The sequence below is a fragment of the Pseudorasbora parva genome, chromosome 18 (assembly GCF_024679245.1).
Source record: "Pseudorasbora parva isolate DD20220531a chromosome 18, ASM2467924v1, whole genome shotgun sequence".
In the NCBI taxonomy this organism is placed as follows: Eukaryota; Metazoa; Chordata; class Actinopteri; order Cypriniformes; family Gobionidae; genus Pseudorasbora; species Pseudorasbora parva.
Window position 1 is genome coordinate 19,059,155 of NC_090189.1, and position 20,024 is coordinate 19,079,178.

Here is a 20,024-nt window from a genome sequence, read left to right on the forward strand (position 1 = left end):
TATTGACACAGATAACATACTTTATATATGATTATTATCCATAGATGTCATAGATATTTTATTGAGGACTCCAGTATATGAATGAAAGGGCATACTTGAAATGTGAAGTGTTATTTATTTATTTATGTTTAAATGCATTCTGTTAATTGCCATTTTTAACATTAATGAGCCATTTGTTGGTTGTTGTCCTCTAACATTGTAACACTGTTTGTGGCTGTGTTGCTGTCAAAAAATCCCTCTGCTTGTTTGAGCATCCCGATCCGCCTGCCAACAGCTCAGGCAATGGTGTGAGATTGGGGTGTGGCCATCTCTTTGTCTGATGTCTGCAGACTCTGCATTGCACTTTAGTGTATTTTCATGACAACAGTTAGTTAGATGGTTTCCAGAGACAAAATCTATAAGGGTTTGCCATCAAATTGGTTCTTTTTGGCTGGCACTATCAATTTTTCATAACTGCAAGAACTAAAGTCTTTATAGCATTATATAACAGATTAAAGCTGCAAGCAGCGATGAAAGGGCCCTCGCAACCGGGGCCACCACTACCTGGTGGCCTCAGGAAACAGCGAATAGTGGGTGACATGCATTTAATATGGAATTCCAAAGCTGACAATATTAAAAATAAATAAATATACAAATAAATGTAAAAAATATATAAATAAAAATATAAATAAATATACATAGAATATACAAAATTATTTTTTTCAATATTTAATTATTTATCCTTTTATTTATTTATATATTTATTCATTTATACATTTATTCATTTATACATTTATTTATTTCAGCATTTATTTATTTATACATTTATTTCTTCCTACATTTATTATTCTTTCTATAAATATATTTCCTGTCTCTTGTGATTTTATTTTTGTTTTTTGTACAGTATGTTGATTATATCATTATATTCATTTTTTGGTGTCATTGGTTATCAGTGCAAATATGCTGCCTCTGTAGTATAATGTCTTTCAATTTGTACACAAATAGGGCATTTAAACTGCTGTGTATCCATTTTAATAATCAGACTGACTTCACAATATGGCCGGTGATACTAAAGATGTCAGTGATATGCAAATCAATACATAATCACCACCGCTATGAATTCTATAAAAAATACTGAATTAAGTTTTGTTTCAAAAATATTTATTGTCACAGACACTTAAAACACAATTCATGACTCCCTTGAGATAAGAAGTTCAATGATCTGATGTCTCCCTGATGCACACATGCATCTCTATAGCTTTGAAATGGAATGACAGTGGATGGATTAATTTAGCCTTCGCTCATTAGCATTCTTCTGCCAGCATGTTAAAGGTATCCTTTTCCTCTAACAGCTTAGCAGGCCCCTGTAAAATGAGAGATGAGAGAAATCAGATAAATCCAAACTCATATCTTCATCTGCATATTTAACTGGAATTAACATGTCTACTTTAGTTGTCTTGCAGCTAAATTAAGAGCCTGATTTCTGCCCGTGAACTTACCGGACTGCAGCACGGGCTGGAACTGACCAGCCATGCAGATCTCATCCTGTTTCTGGCGGACGATGCGCTGGATTGCAGGAGGTAGGCCGCGGGGGTTGCGTGAGAAGACCAGGGCATAGCCGTCATCACAAGTGCCATCGTCCTTCAGAGTGCGGCAAGCATAGGTGATAGCATAGTTGTCGTAGTCTGTGTCAATGACCCAGTAGTTGTCGCCTTTATGATGAATAAACAATAAAGCATAAGTCAAATGATTCATGTGACAGCAATGGGTACACGTTTGATAATATACAAATCTTCTGACCTCCGCTAGACAGATAGCTAGCCAAGCCCTGATAGTTCATGAACATCTTGCCAGGATTGGTAGGGTCAGGCACACTGTATTGGGCAGCCATGTCAGCACACACAACCCAGAATCTGTAAATAGTTAGAAGGGTTAGCATTAACATGTGACATCACTAATTAAACTTGATTTCTGAATCAAACCAAAATACATGAGCAGGATTAGCATTAGCCTATGTGATGCCATTGTTGTCATATTTTTAGACTTGATATCTGGATCAAACCAGAAAACATGAGCAGGATTAGCTTTAGCCTATGTGATGCCATTGCTGTCATATTTTTAAACTTGATATCTGGATCAAACCAGAATACATGAGCAGGATTAGCATTAGCCTATGCAATGCCATTGCTGTCATATTTTTAAACTTGATATCTGGATCAAACCAGAATCCGTAAGCAGCAGAATTAGCATTAGCATGTAATGCCATTGCTGTCCTATATATAAACTTGATTTCTGAATCAAACTAGAATCTGTAAGCAGCATAATTAGCATGTGATGCCATTGCTGCCATATATTAATCTTGGTTTATGAATCAAATGTCATTTAATTGAATGCTTCATTACACTCATACTTTTAGATTTTCCACTAACCCGAAAAGAGTTACGCGGCCCTTTGAAGAGGCAGTCATGGTGCCATCATCATCAATGGTGTATTCGGCGGAGATGTTGTCCTGGAGGAAGAGTCCCTCTGGGTCTTTCTTCTGCTGAGCGTACCATTTGCCTGCATACTACAAGGTACAGTACAGCAAGTCAGGTCTTTTGCTTTAACATTATTAATGCAACGTTTATCTCCACTGAGATCATCAAACGGCATACTACATACTCTCTTAGGGTCAAAGTCGTCCTTGACTGTAAAACTGTCCACAACGCAGGAGGCAGACCAGCAGCGCTCAATGTAGGAGATGAAAACCACGAGAAGGGCAAACTTGTAGTATTCCATTCTGAGCAGCGGAGAAGGAAAGCACAGGTGAAGCAGTCTGATGCAAAGCTAATCAGTTCATTAGCTATTTCCAACAGTCTTTTTCATTACCGTTTGAACCGCATGTTAGTTAACCTCGTGGCCCAGAGCAGAGGGACTACACAAAAACTCTAGATCTTACCTGTTTGTTTTGTTGTTATTTGGAGTGAACAAAGAACGGATTCAGTGGTGTAGGATCTCTCTTTGTGGTTCTTCTCAGGACTTTGTTGTCTACACTGAGCAAGAGCCCTTTTATACCAACTCTACAGACAGGCTTATTGATTATTTTCACTTCTTGTGACTAAATAAGGTTCTTAAATCTACGGTTAATCCGGTTGTAGAAATCCTCACTGTAATCTGGCTTCTCGGTTGAACCCTCCCATGCTTGCCATAAAAACAAAAAAGCTTTATGCAACTAAGTGGAATATAGTGGGACTTTGTCTAAATAAAATCAAAAACATCTGGGAATAGTGGTTGATGAAGCTGAAAGAATAATATAATGTATTATTTAATGTCATTAGGTTCCTGGTAGTTTTGCAAAGTGAAAAACAAATTTATGGAATATCGGTTTTCTTCATAATAGACTTTTGTTATCTTAATAAACTAGATAGTTCTGGTCCATATAATTTCTTAACAGATTAATTAGTGACGCAAGAATGTTCCAGACTAAGGATGTTTTTTTTTTCCATATTCAAATTTAAATCTAAACCCTTGATGTCCTGTATGTTGATGTCTGTTATGTTAAAATAACATCTATAAGAGAAACATTGCAAGATATAAAAGAAGGGGAAAATAGTTGAATCACTTATTTGTAACTACACTACAGTTCCAGATGTATTTCCAAAGATGAACAAGCTTTAGATAATGCAAGTTCCACTAAATGTCAAATAATCAGCAAACAAAGGCTAGACAAATTGTTGTGTTAGAATGATTATGAATGTGGATTTTGCCTCTTATCTTGATGACAGTAGGCTCCTAGTGGCTTTGTGCCATTAAGATGAGATAGATTTGATTACGGAAGCAGCATTATTCATTATGAGAATCCATTATGTAATGTACTTTTCTTTTTGTGGTAGATTTGCAAACAAAATCTATATTATATATATTTTTATGGAGTCATTGCATAAAAGCAATACATTGCATCCATTATTTATTCTGTTCCATATTCATTAAGATGTTGTACACACTCTAGTCTCTCTCATCATTGAACTCTACTACTAAAATGTATGTATACTTCAAATCTGATCAATTAGCAAGTTAAATGAAAAGATTGATTTATTTAAAAAGTAAAAGTGTATATATATAGTACTATTAAAAGCCTAGATGTGTGTTTTTAAGGTACTTGGACAGACGTTTGATATTGAAGGATACATTTGTTGTACAATATGATCTCTGAACATTTGTCCATAGAAGTCTTTTCTGAGCTGTTCTTTGGACCACTTCCCGTGCATATCTGCATAATCTGTGGCCAAAATTTGCTGAATTAGCAGTATTAGGATTGGTTGGCCACAGGGCACACTAGAGGACTGAGGTCTCTTGGCTTAGATGCTACTGTGACCTCAAGAAACTTTGCTCTCAGGTGGTGAATGTGATTTCACTAAGTTCACCAAATGTTCCTGGATCAACGACATTCAGGGATAATTTATGGGCTAGGGTTAGGTTTAGGGATAGGGATAAAGACTACATTTTCAGACAGGAATGTTGTTCCAGGATCAACAAAATATGTCTTACGTGGCAAAAACATGGTGACCGCTCTCAGGTGGGGTGATCTAGGCAACCTATGTATACAGTTGTCATTATGCTCCACAGGTTCCATTGTTATAATACATAATTAGGTTCTGTCTTAACTCTAGAGTGGCAGTGCTGCCATATTTTGAATCTTAATCCATTTATTTACGCTGTGCCTAAAGGTGAGATATGGCTAACCTGGCTAACCTCTCCTGGCACACCAGACAGTGTTCAGTGGTATCTATTTGTAGGTGTACTCCACAGAGATTAGTACACTTCTTTTAAAGACCTTTATTTGGCCACAGCTTCTCAAGCTGTTAGCTATATATACTATGTAAACAGATGGCAAAGAAGACTGTTGTATTGTTTGTCCCTGGTTGTTGCACATTTACCTTTAAACGTGTAAGAACAAGGAAAAAACATTTAAAAGGATTCTCCACCCAAAATTGAAAATTCTACTGCCATTTACTAATTTTCAAAAATGCATTTTTTTTTCATTCTCTGGGATGGAAAAGAAGATATTTTGAGAAATATCTCAGAGGGTTTGTCCATACAGTGGAAGATGTTGTTTGGTTATCAACATTGTTCCCAATATTTTTTTGTGTTTTGCAAAAGAAAGGAAGCCATACAGATTTGGAACGACACAAGGATGATGTAAATAACAGCAACATTTTCTTTTTCCTTTTGTTTTTTCTTTTAAAGGTCTAAAACATTGTTGCATGTTAACAACTGCTGTTTAACAATTGCCTTGATTGACCTTTTCACATTATTATTTTACATGATATATTTCTCAGTGGATATCCACACTCCCTGCTGTTTCCTTCAGCCTTAGCACACACAGAAATGCAGCTATAAACCTTTTGTTTTGTTTGTTGTCCACGTGAACCTCAAACCATAAACCCTGATCCTAATCCCACACATCCCCCATGTTCTCATGGTTTTTATCCTAGCCAACCTATGAAACTATTCAAACAAAGGCACTCCTTGGTGTGAGTTCATACACAAGGGCTGACCTTGCACATGTACCTGTTGGCTGATGCACTAGATTAGGCTAGTTTTCTGTAATCATATCCATTGTTTGATGCTCCTTTTTAGAGAGCAAGTTTTTTTTTTTAAAGGTCCATGTTAGCTCAATCCTGCCCCACCTCCTCCCATCCAAACTCAGTCAGTCAAAGGACAATTCAATCAAACTGTACAAAATGCAAGATCTTTTGCATGTAAGAAAAGTAATTTCACATGAGTTCAACCGAGTTCAGTGAAATGAGTCAAACTATTGTCTACTGCACCCTTGTGGGTATTGTAGGTAATGACAAAAGCTGCATTTAGACTACAAAAAAAACTTTGTCGTCTTCCGATTTTTCATGTAAAACCTTGAGTCTTGAGGTCTTTTATTTACATAGGCTTGATAATTTGTTTGTTTTTATTTTCAATTATTTGAAAAATGTATTATTATTTACCACTAGGTGTTACAGTAATAAAAAATTACAGCAAAATTGATCAGGTTCTGATTACTGCCCTTATGTTGGTCGGGACGGTTACACAGAGACTTACAATTAAAATGCATGTCAAAGGCTAAAAATATATTTTTCATTGCCAAACAAACAAACTTTAACACACTGAATATTATTTTTATATGGGCATCCATTACCATTACGTTTGGCGGATGAAATCCTATTAGTTATGGATCTGATGCGCTAACATAGAGATCACACCCTTGTAGACAGTCATGTCCCTCCTGTACCTCCAAGTTTCTCCAAAGAGACTGGATTTTCAGCTTGATTTAGTTCAAATGTCTGTGTACTCTGGCAAATGACATACAGTTGGATACATTTTGACTAATAATCATTTACAGCTGCAGGGTTCACCCAAACAATAGAAATGTTCCAGTATTCACCTTCATTCAGTAGCCAAAGCTGTGACTTGTTTTGTGCACGTATGAAGCGATTAATATGCTGATTATCCTCATGACCTTTTGCTTAAGATGGATACGAGGCCTTTATATAGATGTGAACTTTACCTAAACAAAGGATTATAGGTATTTTATGATAAGACTCTGTATCGTTATTCCATCTACATCCGCATCTTTAAGTAATTAATTTCTAAAATAATTTGTCAATTTCTTAATCTTTATTTATATATATATATATATATATATATATATATATATATATATTATATATATATATATATATATATATATATATATATATATATAAAACAAGATTTCAAAGAAGAGGCCTGGGCCGAAACGTTTTAGATTTCGTTTTCAGATTTTTGTACATAACCATCTTACAATAAAGGCTTTTTAATTTAAAACACAGCTCTAAAAAAAAAAATTAAGAGACCACTTAACATTGAGAAATCAATGTTAAGTGGTCTCTTAATTTTTTCCCAGAGCTGTATATATGGATTTGATAATGCTTTTTCAAACAAGCAGCCTACATGGAATCAATATATCAATATCCTGCTGTTTTCTGTTGTTTATGCCATGACTGTATTCTTTTTGTAATACCATTAATTACTTTTGAGAGAGAGAGAGAGAGAGAAGAGAGAGAGAGAGAGAGAGAGAGAGAGAGAGAGAGAGAGAGAGAGAGAGAGAGAGAGAGAGAGAGAGAGAGAGAGAGAGAGAGAGAGAGAGAGAGAGAGAGAGAGAGAGAGAGAGAGAGAGAGCGAGAGAGAGAGAGAGAGAGAGAGAGAGAGAGAGAGAGAGAGAGAGAGATTGTTCATAGAATTATGATGCAATACAGAGATATTGGCTTTTTGAGAATTGGTATGGATGCTGGTTTTATTTTAACATTTTTCTCTTAAATGTTCATTCAGGCAAGTTACATAATCATATTACTAGTAAACTAGTAATAGTTTACTAGTAAAGTAACACATTGCTTTTACATTTACAACAAAATATCTGAGTTTACTTAAATCAAGGAAAGATAGAAACATCATGTTTCATTTTGTTTTTATTGCTGAAGTAAGAGTATTAAGAGTATTAGTAAGAGGCATCCTATTCTTCTGAAATCCAGTAAAATAGTAACTAAGAGTAGGCTAATGCAATGTGGTAATGCATTACTTTTACAGTTACTTTGTATAATACTAGTAATAAAGAATCTTCAGATATATAATACTGTACATTTGTTCTTTTTCCAAATTTCAGGAAATCCTTTTCACTGTTCCCATTGTAGCAGTCATATTGAGTAAGAAGACAACTGGGGTGCTGAGATAATCAGCTAGTGGCCTGGTTAAATAGGGCTTAGTAATGAGGAGTGTGTTTTAATAAGAACTTAAAGAGCTTGTAGCGTAAAGGCCAAGCTTTCGGGAGAAGAGACGAAGAGGAACAAAGCATATGATTGTGCAGTACCACTCATACTTTATGATTGTAGCTTTTTCTTTAAATCTGTCGTTAAACTCTTCTTTTTCCCAGGACACAGAAAGCAGAGGAGAGTTCGGAGAAGGATGTTGGTCAGTTTTAGCTGTGGGCTGAGGCTTTGATGCAGGTCACCTGATCAGTTTTACTAGAGCAGATCCTGATTCACCTTCAACACTATTAGGAAAACACCTTGCTGATGACAGTTAGATTGGACACGGGTTGCCCCTGCTGTGGCAGGCGTCTCATCTCACAATTTCTCTTTTTCTCAACCATTTGAGGATTATATGCTGTAAATATTCAGTTGTTTTGTCCTGAAAACTTATTTGAACTCTCATTACTTGGCCATTACCTGCCAGTACTGGGACTGGGCCAGAAGATCCCAAGATGAGTGTCAAAAAGGAAGATGTGGAGAAGTTCCTGGATGGAAATCAAGATTTTGCCAGAAGCTATTTTGACAAAAAGCTCAAACTTGGTGCCGTGGCCTCGATCATGGGAATACCAGAGTCGAAAGTGGATGTGAACACTTTTAAGGACATAAGTTCGATAGAAGAGGGGGCGATCTTCTACGATCTCATTACAGACATGCAGGAGAATGTCAATATGGAGAAGGTGATTTTTAAGATTCTGAAGAGGATCAGCGCTCTGATCCATGCCGACCGATGTAGCCTCTTCATGTATCGACAAAGGAACGGCATCGCCGAGCTGGCTACGCGCCTCTTCAACGTCAATAAAGATTCTGAGCTCGATGACTGTGTGGTGCCTCCAGATTCTGAGATCGTCTTCCCTCTGGACATCGGTATAGTAGGACATGTGGCTCAAACCAAGAAGCCTATCAATGTGAAGGATGTTACACAGGTATGAACAACTCTGAAACATCTGTACAAAGATCCGACACACTTTGTAAAACTTGATTGAAAGAGACCAATGACACTATTATACTTTATTAGACTGCAGCTATAGTCATATCTTGAGGTGCAGCAAATCCTCTTGACATAATCCATTTATTTCAATATGCCATGATCCATGTCCAGCATGAAGGATTATTTCACCTGTGGCATTTATGTAATGACCAAATCTCCTCTCAGTAGCTCAATTACTCACACAAAACCTCGAAAAGATTGTTAGTTTAATAATTTGAACAATATGTGGTGGGTGTTATGGAATCTACATGATTTGATTTGTTAAACATGGGTGAAAACACCTTCCTTTTCATCTACTTTTTAATATCCATCATCTGTACTTGTCATATAAATGGCACTTTAGTGCCACAATTAAAAGCCAATTATCAGTATATATGTAAAAAGAGTATTTTTCCCCAAATATACTGAGATATTGTCTTTAATTGACATCAAGAGAAAACAAACCTGAATCCAAATGTAAGAAGTCAACAGCTTGTTTGCAGCCTTGTCCTACAACAATTTGTGATAAAATGTGTGGATAGTGTGCAATGTGTGTGACATAATTGACATTGCTTTTACTGTAGGATAGTCACTTCAGCACATTCGTTGATGAACTTACTGAATACACCACACGCAACATGTTGGCCACACCCATTATGAATGGAAAGGACATAGTAGCCGTCATCATGGCAGTCAACAAGACTAATGGACCCTATTTCACAGATGAAGATGAGGATGTAAGTGTCTCTCTGCTTTTTCCATCCACCACCTATCAATACAGTCTACAGTGGCCTCAAAACACATTAAAAAATGTATGAATGTCACTGCATTAAATAAAATAAAAAAATAGCACAACAGATAGCACAAGCACAACTCTTTGTATTTTTTTGCATCACAAGTTAGATTTTATATGAGAAAACAATATACTGTTCAAAAAGTAAAACCCTTAACTGGAGCACATTTTAACTGGCAATGAGATGCTAAAGACATATTTGGCAGTTACTGATCATGTAATGTTCTTAATTTTCAAAACATGCCTCTTTTTCTCAAAGCTTTTTTTAAAGTATCTGAAAGTTGGCTCTCTGAACCTGAAGATTTTTCATCTGAGCTATCTTCATAACTGTGAAACACGTAAAGGACAGGTCAGTCTGCATACGCTTTTTAAAAACTAGCTTTTGAGATTTTTGAAATTCAGTTGAAAAATATATGATTCTTAATAATTGTTTTATATTTATCTCATGAATAGCTGCTGTTGTGGTCAGCTAACAAGGTGTTTGAAGAGCTCACAGACATTGAACGACAGTTTCACAAAGCTTTGTACACCGTGCGAGCCTACCTCAACTGTGACAGGTACTCTGTGGGCCTGCTGGACATGACCAAGGAAAAGGTGTGTCAATCACTATAATTGCTGAAAGGAACAGAGGCTTCATTCTTAATTTAGAGGCTTCAGACTTTCCTGCTCCTGTTTCTATCTAAGACTGATCTGGTGGTTTTATTCTCTTGCAGGAGTTCTTTGATATTTGGCCGGTGTTGATGGGAGAGCAGCCACCTTATTCTGGCCCTGTAACTCCAGACGGAAGGGTAGGCTGTATTTTTAATATTTCAGATTAAAGGGAGAATTGAGCCAAAATCAAAGTTGTTTCGTTATTTACTCATCCTCATGTTGATGCAAACCCATATGACTTTTTAAAAAATGGAATAGTAGCCATGTTTCCACCACAGGAACTATCCCCAGGAGCTAGGGACTTTGGGGTGGTACTCTGTGTGTTTTGACTCCAGGGTTTAAATTAATTTCCGGGGTATACTAGCCCCCTCAGAAAGTCCCTGCTCATGAGGTAGTATTTTTTCAAAGTTTAGAAACTTTCGGGGTTGGGACTTGGGCGCTGATTGGTTGACTCCACGCAGCATTTTATTTCAACTACAATTTTTTAAAGTCTGTTGTGTGCGTGCAGTAAGAGTTGTTGTTATTCAAATCAACAATGAAGTATTACAAAAATCAGACCGATGGACCAACAACAAGGCTTAGGCTTTATTAAGCTTATAAGTTATATACAGTGGGGCAAAAAAGTATTTAGTCAGCCACCAATTGTGCAAGTTCTCCAACTGAAAAAGATGAGAGGGGCCTGTAATTTTCATCATAGGTACACTTCAACTATGAGAGACAGAATGAGAATGGAAAAAAAAATCACATTGTCTGATTTTTAAAGAACTTATTTGCAAATTATGGGACTCTTCTATAAGAGGCTCCTCTGTCATCCACTCGTTACCTGTATATATGGCATCTGTTTGAACTCGTTATCAGTATAACCTGTCCACAACCTCAAAAACAAAGAGCTGTCATAGGACACAGGAAACACAATTGTACACCTGCACCAGGCTAGGAAGACTTAGTCTGGAATGAAGAAATCAACTGTGAGAGCAATAATTAGAAAATGCAAAGACATACAAGACCACTGATAATCTCCCTAGATCTGGAGATTCACGCAAGAGCTCACCTGGTGGGGTCAAAATGATCACATGAACGGTGAGCAAACATCCCTGAACCACACAGGGCGACCTAGTTAATGACATGCAGAGAGCTGGGACCAAAGTGACAAAGGCTACCATCAGTAACACACTACGCCACCAGGGACTCAAAGACGTGTCCCTCTGCTCAAGCCAGTAAATGTCCAGGCTCGTCTGAAGTTTGCTAGAGAGTATTTGGATGATCCAGAAGAGAATTGGGGGAATTTCATATGGTCAGACGAAACCAAAATAGAACTTTTTGGAGGAGAAAGAATGCTGAGTTGCACCATACCTACTGTGAAGCATGGGGGTGGAAACATCATGCTTTTGGGCTGTTTTTCTGCAAAGGGACCAGGACATCTGATCCGTGTAAAGGAAAGAATGTAAGGGGCCATGTATCGTGAGATTTTGTGTAAAAACCTGCTTCCATCAGCAAGGGCATTGAAGATTAAACGTGGCTGGGTCTTTCAGCATGACAAGGATCCTAAACACACTGCCTGGGCAATGAAGGAGTGGCTTCATAAGAAGCATTTCAAGTTCCTGGAGTGGCCTAGCCAGTCTCCAGATATCAACCCTATAGAAAATCTTTGGAGGGAGTTGAAAATCCGTGTTGTCCAGCGAAATCCCCAAAACATCACTGCTCTAGAGGAGATCTGCATGGAGGAATGGGCCAAAATACCAGCAACAGTGTGTAAAATCCTTGTGGCAACTTACAGAAAATGTTTGACCACTGTCATTGCCAACAAAGTGTATATAACAAAGCATTGAGAATAACTTTTGTTATTGACGTAATATACTTATTTTCCACCATCATTTGCAAATAAATTCTTTAAAAATCAGACAATGTGATTTTCTGGATATTTTCCCCCTCATTCTGTCTCTTATAGTTACCTATGATGAAAATTACAGGCCTCTCTCATCTTTTTAAGTGGGAGAACTTGCACAATTGGTGGCTGACCAAATACTTTTTTGCCCCACTGTAAGTTGCGCACAGTCCTACATTCCTGGACTAATTAGTATAATCTTCACAGTACTTTAGACCATGATGGAAATGCTGATGTCAAAAAGTTCCTGGGACAATTTGTTCCTGGTCATTTCGGTGGAAACATGGCTAGTGACACCTGTGGTCACCATTCACTTCGTTATTTTGAGGAGAGCAGCTTGGACATTTTGCTAGATTACTTTTCAAAAAAGTCATACTTGGTTTGAATGACAAAATTATGTAATAATGACATGATAACATTTTCATTTTTGAAGGCCTCTGAAATTCTAATAAAATGTAATTTTCATCTTTCGTTTCACTTAGGAAATAATTTTCTACAAAGTTATTGATTATATTTTGCACGGAAAAGAGGACATCAAAGTCATACCGTACGTTTTCTCTTTTCTTCTGATGTGCTATATCCAAAGTGTGCATTTTAAAAGATGGCATTATAAGAATAAATATTTCTCTCTTTTTTCACAGAAATCCAACTGCAGATCATTGGGCTTTGTCTAGTGGATTACCCACATATGTAGCAGAAAGTGGATTTGTAAGTTACTCCTTTATTATTTTGGGAACAAAGTATGGTTGATTTTTGAAATAGTAAAAATATATTTCTATGTTCATTTATTGTTTTTTTATTGTGTGCTCAAGATTTGCAACATCATGAATGCAGCAGCAGATGAAATGTTCAGCTTTCAGGTAGATATGTTTTGCTATCTAAAGCATGTTTAATAGTTGAAGTTCCCTTGAATTGCAGTAATAGCACTTTGTGCTTCTGTAGAAGGAACCTCTGGATAGCAGTGGATGGACCATCAAAAATGTGCTGTCCCTGCCAATTGTCAACAAAAAAGAAGAAATTGTCGGCGTTGCAACTTTCTACAACAGGAAGGATGGCAAACCATTTGATGACCATGATGAACAACTCATGGAGGTAAAATTGATTGGTAGAACGACAAGAGGAAGGTCACCACTTAATTGATGAGTCATTGAACAATGCATTGTTGTTTTGATAGGCTTTGACACAGTTTCTGGGCTGGTCGGTCCTTAACACGGACACCTACGACAAAATGAATAAGCTGGAAAACAGAAAGGACATTGCCCAGGACATGGTGCTGTACCATGTCAAATGTCGAGACGATGAGATTCAAGATATCCTTGTGGGTTCCTAGTGACTTATTTTATATATTGTACTGACATTGATTGTATTTTATTTCTATTTATTATTGTTCTGTTTTTGCTATTATAGAAAACAAGAGAATATTTTGACAAAGAGCCAAGAGACTGTGAGGAGGATGAGCTTTTGGAAATTCTGGTACACTGACCTGCTTACTGTTCCTATTATCTTATTAATTCAAGATTTTTTAAATCAGATAAGACAAAGAAAGTCACCTTTAATAGGAAACCATTAGCAATAACAATATGTCATTTAAATATGTAATTTTTGACTCTCTTAATATGCTAATTATGTTCAAGTTATGTTGTTTCAGCTATTATTTTATTCTTCAAAATTATTAAAAATAATTGCAAATCTTTCATTTAGCGTTGGTTTATGTTCTCAAAAAGTTATGCATTGTCTTATTTATTTATTTGTTTTTCATTTTTTGTGCAGAAAAAAGAGCTGCCTGGCCCAAAAAAGTTCGAGATCTACGCCTTCCATTTTTCAGACTTTGACTGCACTGAACTGGAGCTTGTAATGTGTGGGATTCAGATGTACTATGAAGTTGGAGTGGTTAGAAAGTTTCAGATCCCTCAGGAGGTACAGTTTCCTGTTTATAATGATAGAAACACTTGATGTATGTGCATCATGAAATTTCATAAAACCTAAATGTTATCTGGCTGCTATCTGCTTTGATTAGGTTTTGGTGAGATTCATGTACTCGGTCAGCAAAGGCTACAGGAAAATCACCTACCACAACTGGCGCCATGGCTTTAATGTTGGGCAAACCATGTTCACTTTACTCACGGTATGAACTGCTCAGCTTATATTTACATGTATGCATTTGGACGCCACTATTATCTGATGTTTTCAGTTTACACATCCCCCTGGGAATTTGAACCATAATGTTCGTGTTTCTAGTGTCATGCTGTACTGTTTGAGATATAGGGTCCAAACAAAATGTATTTTGATTTAAATAAATATTTAAAACCCTTTTGAAGTTCCATCTTCCATTGGTATATCCCCGCCCAAACTCAGACAAATAGATTTTTGTATTTTGATTTGGTTGTTCATGACACATTTTTGATATACATACAATGATACGAATAATAAAATCTTAATGAGAATGATTTTTGTATTTATGGATCCAGACAGGCAAACTCAAGCGGTATTACTCAGATTTGGAGGTGATGGCCATGATCACTGCTGGCTTCCTGCATGATATCGACCACAGAGGCACAAATAACCTCTACCAAGTGAAGTTAGTAAACTATTTATACTATTTCTATTCGTACTTGTACTACTATTGCATCTAATAATAATAATAATAATCATCATCATCATCACATTTAGGTCCCAAAATCCTCTAGCTAAGCTGCATGGGTCCTCAATTCTAGAGAGGCATCACTTGGAATTTGGCAAATTCTTGCTAGGCGAAGAGGTATGAGCAAACCGTCCAGAATGTAAGCCTCCATGTTAATTTGGTTTAATACTTAAATATTTATTTTTCCTTAGGCACTAAACATCTTCCAAAACCTCAACAGAAGACAAACAGAGCATGTCTTCCACCTCATTGATATTGCCATTATTGCAACTGATCTTGCCTTGTACTTCAAGTAAGTTATATGCCAATATGTAACAATGGTATGTTTGAAATACCACAATTAAATTATTTACTGTTTTTTTTCTTTGTTTTTTACTGAAGAGAAGAATCTTGCATTTTTTTTATTCAATGACAGTTCATAGTGACCATGGCTGTTCATTTAAAGAATGCTCAACTCTTTAAAGAATGCTCAACTCAACTCTTTCTCTACCTAAAAGAAAGAGGACAATGTTCCAGAAAATTGTGGATCTGTCTGAGACGTATGAAGATGAGAAGAAATGGGTGGACTTCATGTCCCTTGAAACGACAAGGAAAGAAATTGTAATGTAAGTACTTCCATTTATAGCCGCATTTGGCATTTTACCATAATGAATATTTTACAAAGAATTTTCATATTTTTATTAATCGACCAGGGCGATGATGATGACAGCGTGTGACCTCTCAGCTATCGCAAAGCCATGGGAGGTTCAGAGCAAGGTAGGAGATGTCAACTGAAGAATAACTTCACATTTGCTTCTCGGAAATATTCCAAGTGTGATTTCTCCCATCCTAGGTTGCCCTCTCTGTGGCAGCTGAATTCTGGGAGCAGGGTGATCTTGAGAGGACTGTTCTTGAGCAACAGCCCATCGTGAGTACCTATTTGTTTTCGCAGAAAACTTGCTAATAATGGCGGTTATTCTACTAGGAAAACAGCCATATTGGAAACATTTGGTTAAAAAAAACCCAATCTGAATATTTTATGTGGTGTCTGTCTTTTCACCACATCTAGCCCATGATGGACAGGAACAAAGCTGCAGAGCTGCCAAAGCTTCAGTGTGGTTTTATCGACTTTGTCTGTACTTTTGTCTACAAGGTACCAGTGTCAGGACTGAATGATTTCTGTTTTATGAAATTAATGAAAAAAAATGGAAAGGTTTTGGTCAGTATGATTAGCAGCCCTCTACTCTTTGTATTCTACAGGAGTTCTCTCGTTTCCACAAGGACATCCAGCCAATGTATGATGGCATTCTGAACAACCGAAAGCATTGGAAAGAGAGGCAGGAGGAATATGAAGCGAAACTAAAGGTGTTGGAGGAGGCAGCTAAAGCCAAACAAGAAGCAGCTGCCAAAAATGGTTTGAGTTTTAGATACAGTCTTTTGTTATTTTGTATCCTTAGTTTTGTTTACTGTAGTTGTACTAAATTTAATACAAACGGACCCACTTTATATTTGGTTGTCTTAAGTACAATGTACTAATAAACCGTTTGATACAATGCAGTTATTGTGTACATACATACATGTTTATACATTGTACTTACATTTTAAAAACTACATCCGTATTATACACTGCTGACCCTTCTCTTACACCTAACCCTACCCTTAAAATTACCCATCCCACCACACTTGTCCTTAACTTTACCTGTATCCCACCTCAATATCAGCAAGTGGATTTTGCAATACAATATGAACACAAGTACATTTGTATGTTAGTACATAGTAGTTAAGGCCACCTAATATAAAGTTGGGCCATAAAACCTATTATCAAACCTCGTATAGCTCATCTTCAGGTTCATTTGACATACAAATGTTTACTATTGCTTGAAATTTTTTTGTTTGTTTGTTTGTTTTAGCTTTTGATGCTGCATTTATTTGATTAAAAGATACAATCCTATTACAATTTAAAATAAATTTTTTCTATTTTAATACATTCAAAATGTAATTCCTGTAATGGTAAATTGTAGTGATTTACTCCAGTCTTCAGTGTCACATGATCCGTCAGAAATCATTCTAATATGCAGATTTTTTAAAATTGTTGTCAATGTTGAAAACAGTTGTGCTGCTTAATATTTTTGTGGAAACTGGTAAATTTTTCTTCAGGATTCTTTGATAATTAGAAAGTTCAAAAGAACATTTATTTAAAATTGAACGTTACTATTAATTGTAATATTAACATGTCTTTACTGTCACTTTTGTTCAATTTAATGTATCCTTGCAGAAGAAAAAACTAATGAAACCAAACTTTTGACCCAACCTACACAGCAAAAAATCCAGCCTGAAAAACTTTATTTATCTCAAAAGTACTTGATTGGCCGTCACAAATCTGAACTAGAATAGCCAAACCTGATATCCACATCCTGTCGACCATATATTGTATGATCTAACACATTTCTATAATATGGATTCTGTGTTGGTATTTGTTTCTCTACAGCTGCGAATTCCAACAGCACCGGTGGATCAGGATCCAAGACCTGCTCCATCTGCTAGAGAAAAGACAACTGTACAGAGGGCAGGGCAGTTTAAGGATCCCTAAGGATCTAATCAAGAGTGAGTGGGAAAACACTATCAATGCATTATAGTGGACCACCTGCTAACCAAAACACGTGTTGGATCTTGCCTACAGTTAGTATTACTGTTCCATTGTGTTTCCTTTGGGCCATAGTGTTTTGTTTAAGCATTTTCATTGGATGGTTATCGGTTTCAATTAATCACAATGAAGTCTTAAATGCACTACAGGAAATTCTCAGAGGTGAACATTAATATGGTTCTGATTTATATGAAGAAAAAATTTCCCCCAGCTAATCGAAAATATTAGGATAATCTATACATTACTTTTAGTTCCTCACAAGTGATCAGTTGCTGTTTAATACCAAGCAGATCTATGACAAGTTCTCGGATGCGTGTAATTAAAATCGAAGGAATGTACAGCAAGATATTGTACTTTAAAGAAAACATTTTCTCCATTTTGTTATTGTAATAATGTTCCAATTAGTGTCACCTGCTACTTTCCCTGAACATAAAGGCCATTATATGAATGAGATGTAGTTTTTATGTCATTCATTCCCTCTCAACGTGATCACATCATACAGCTTTGAAGCTAACCATCAGATCGCTAAACTTTATGATTTAATCTGACTTTGGTAGGTGACAAACTTTAGAGCACCAAAATATAGCTTTGCGTAAGCAAGATAGGAGTACAGTAGTGGTCCGCATGTATAAAGAGTTATAGTTGTTTTTATAGTTTGATTTTTATTTCTGACAGGAAATGCGCAATTGTCCTTCAGACTTGTACGTCAAGTGCTGTCATGGGTGTGTTTTACTGAGCAATGTCCCGTTACTCTGTTTCTCCACTGTTGGGACATGCGTTCACAGAGAAAACGAATTCCAGTGGCCTTGATACCATTCATCTGTTGAGTTCTCAGCTGACCTGTCATCACACTGTACCTTGAGAAGTCTGTGATTAAATTCACAAAGGTATTCGGATTCGGGCATGTTTTTTTCCTCTTATATCTGACTTTTATAGGAATCAAGTTTCTCTTTGACTGGTTATCTATGAAACATCTTGTAAAAAAATCAGTTGTGAATCGAATTGTGTCAATATACATAAATTATTTATATATTTTATGAGGTACGACTTTACATAGTTTAAAAAATAATAATGGTGTGTTATAGCGCACTTAATGAATTGCTTATTATACAAAGCTGCTGCTTCTGATTCATGTATAATAAAGGTTATATTAAAGTAGTGAAGTTTAAGGCAGTAGAGAAGAAAATTGATGTTTAAAACGATGTTTCAGATCTGACAGTGGGGGCCCGGTTATAAGACTTCTTTGACAAAAATGTGAGCAAGTTTCATAATTTTTTGCTCATTTATGATTATCATGTTTGATTATTTTGATTCATCATCAAATATAATTCTCTCCAACCATCCACAATACACCATCAAATTTGGGTGATTCCAATTCAATTGGTAAAAATGTTAAATTTCACTTTGTATGCTCAATACCATGACAATTAAAGCATATATTTTTATGAACTTTGTGGTTTTTACATAGTGGTTAGATGAGCATTTTAAATAATTGCTTTTGAGCTTTCTATTCATCAACGAATGCTGAAAAATGCTTCACGGTTTCCAGGAAACTATTACATTTTCAAACTGATGATAAGAAATATTTTTATTGACCACTAAATCAGAATATCAGAATGATTTCTGAAAGATCATGTGACACTGAAAACTGGCATTTTATACTATAAACATATATATAGGCATTTTAAACTAATAAATTACCAGTTTTGACCCTATTTTTTATCAAATAAATGCAGCCTTGTTGAACATAAGATGTCCTTAAACATTAGCTCAAACTTGTGAATGTTAGTTTAGCAACAATAGTAAGACTCTTTTTCAAATACAAAGGATTTGATTCTCTTCACACATCTGCTCAGTGACTCACTCGATAAGAAAGCCTCTTATCCCATCAGAACTATCAGCAGTTTCCACCCTTCCCATCCGAGAAGGTGTCATCTGCAAAGGTTATCTGAACAACTACATATTCCATTTCAAAATAAATCCTGACAATATTTTTTACAAGGCTTTCAATAGTTTGCACCTGTTAAGGCCCCTTCACAGCAGGAGCGAAATCTAACGATAAATATATAATTCAAAAAAATCGATATAGAACAGAAAAGTGTACACACCACAGATATTACGATAAAGGAACAGAGAAGCAATAGTCACTTTTTCCTGCTGATGAACAATGACAGCCAATTAATTCCATCCTGCTTTTATGAGTTTTGGGAGAAGACAAAAGCATGCAACAATAATAAACAGAACATTATCGTCCGCTGGTGTCTTTAAACTCGTAGCATTTTTGGGTTTCAGATAAACATAAATCAAGAAATGTGGTGTATAAATTAAAGAAAGCAAAGTTGAGACATCTAAACAAATATATTATCTTGCTTAGATAATGAAATGTAGCACTGCTGCTAAATAGGTGTGAAGCATTTGTGCAAAATCAGCACTTGCACAGTATTGGCTTGACCTAAATCCTGGGATTTATGCTAAACCATGGTCGTTATACAACCGTCCTCACTACGGGAATGCAGAAAAGACCAAACAGTCTAAAGAGAATGATCTTATTTGGTTAGATGCACATAGTGCATACAAATATAAACAAATAAACATGTTATTTTCTTGCTGATTAAGTATGAGGAAATCCCTATGATGCATATAATCAGAATTACCTAAATAATGA

General features: G+C 36.1%; 2 protein-coding genes across 3 annotated transcripts; one reads left to right on the forward strand and one right to left on the reverse strand.

The window, feature by feature from the left end:
• Positions 1 to 945: 945 nt before the first annotated feature.
• On the reverse strand, positions 946 to 3,042 carry rbp4l (retinol binding protein 4, like). The gene is made up of 6 exons (XM_067423537.1): positions 2,918 to 3,042; positions 2,641 to 2,758; positions 2,409 to 2,545; positions 1,780 to 1,892; positions 1,479 to 1,691; positions 946 to 1,343 (listed from the first exon to the last, which is right to left on the reverse strand). Exons 2-6 carry the CDS (start codon positions 2,755 to 2,757, stop codon positions 1,333 to 1,335), a joined length of 591 nt encoding a protein of 196 aa, XP_067279638.1. The 5' UTR covers position 2,758; positions 2,918 to 3,042; the 3' UTR covers positions 946 to 1,332.
• pde6b (phosphodiesterase 6B, cGMP-specific, rod, beta) lies at positions 2,417 to 18,804 on the forward strand. 2 transcript variants are annotated; one of them, XM_067423535.1, is made up of 23 exons: positions 2,417 to 2,552; positions 7,922 to 8,722; positions 9,351 to 9,503; positions 9,819 to 9,908; positions 10,013 to 10,153; positions 10,273 to 10,347; positions 12,578 to 12,642; positions 12,737 to 12,803; positions 12,908 to 12,955; positions 13,038 to 13,187; positions 13,270 to 13,413; positions 13,503 to 13,568; positions 13,866 to 14,012; positions 14,113 to 14,220; positions 14,564 to 14,673; positions 14,766 to 14,853; positions 14,928 to 15,028; positions 15,234 to 15,341; positions 15,429 to 15,492; positions 15,569 to 15,643; positions 15,785 to 15,868; positions 15,976 to 16,129; positions 17,204 to 18,804. In XM_067423535.1, the coding sequence occupies exons 2-23, from the start codon at positions 8,252 to 8,254 to the stop codon at positions 17,257 to 17,259; spliced, it is 2,565 nt and encodes an 854-aa protein (XP_067279636.1). In that variant the 5' UTR covers positions 2,417 to 2,552; positions 7,922 to 8,251; the 3' UTR covers positions 17,260 to 18,804. The 2 variants fall into 2 exon arrangements, with proteins under 2 accessions (XP_067279636.1, XP_067279634.1); XM_067423533.1 differs by lacking the exon at positions 2,417 to 2,552 and adding an exon at positions 2,647 to 2,784.
• The last annotated feature ends 1,220 nt before the right edge of the window (positions 18,805 to 20,024 follow it).

Excerpts from the sequence above, each read along its gene's own strand:
- rbp4l (XM_067423537.1), bottom strand. The coding sequence starts at position 2,757 with ATGGAATACTACAAGTTTGCCCTTCTCGTGGTTTTCATCTCCTACATT. Across the intron at positions 2,546-2,640 it reads ACGACTTTGACCCTAAGAGA|TATGCAGGCAAATGGTACGC; the intron begins GTATGTAGTATG and ends TGTACCTTGTAG. Across the intron at positions 1,692-1,779 it reads TAGCTATCTGTCTAGCGGAG|GCGACAACTACTGGGTCATT; the intron begins GTCAGAAGATTT and ends TTCATCATAAAG.
- pde6b (XM_067423535.1), top strand. The coding sequence starts at position 8,252 with ATGAGTGTCAAAAAGGAAGATGTGGAGAAGTTCCTGGATGGAAATCAA. Across the intron at positions 10,154-10,272 it reads TGGACATGACCAAGGAAAAG|GAGTTCTTTGATATTTGGCC; the intron begins GTGTGTCAATCA and ends ATTCTCTTGCAG. Across the intron at positions 15,869-15,975 it reads TCTGTACTTTTGTCTACAAG|GAGTTCTCTCGTTTCCACAA; the intron begins GTACCAGTGTCA and ends TGTATTCTACAG.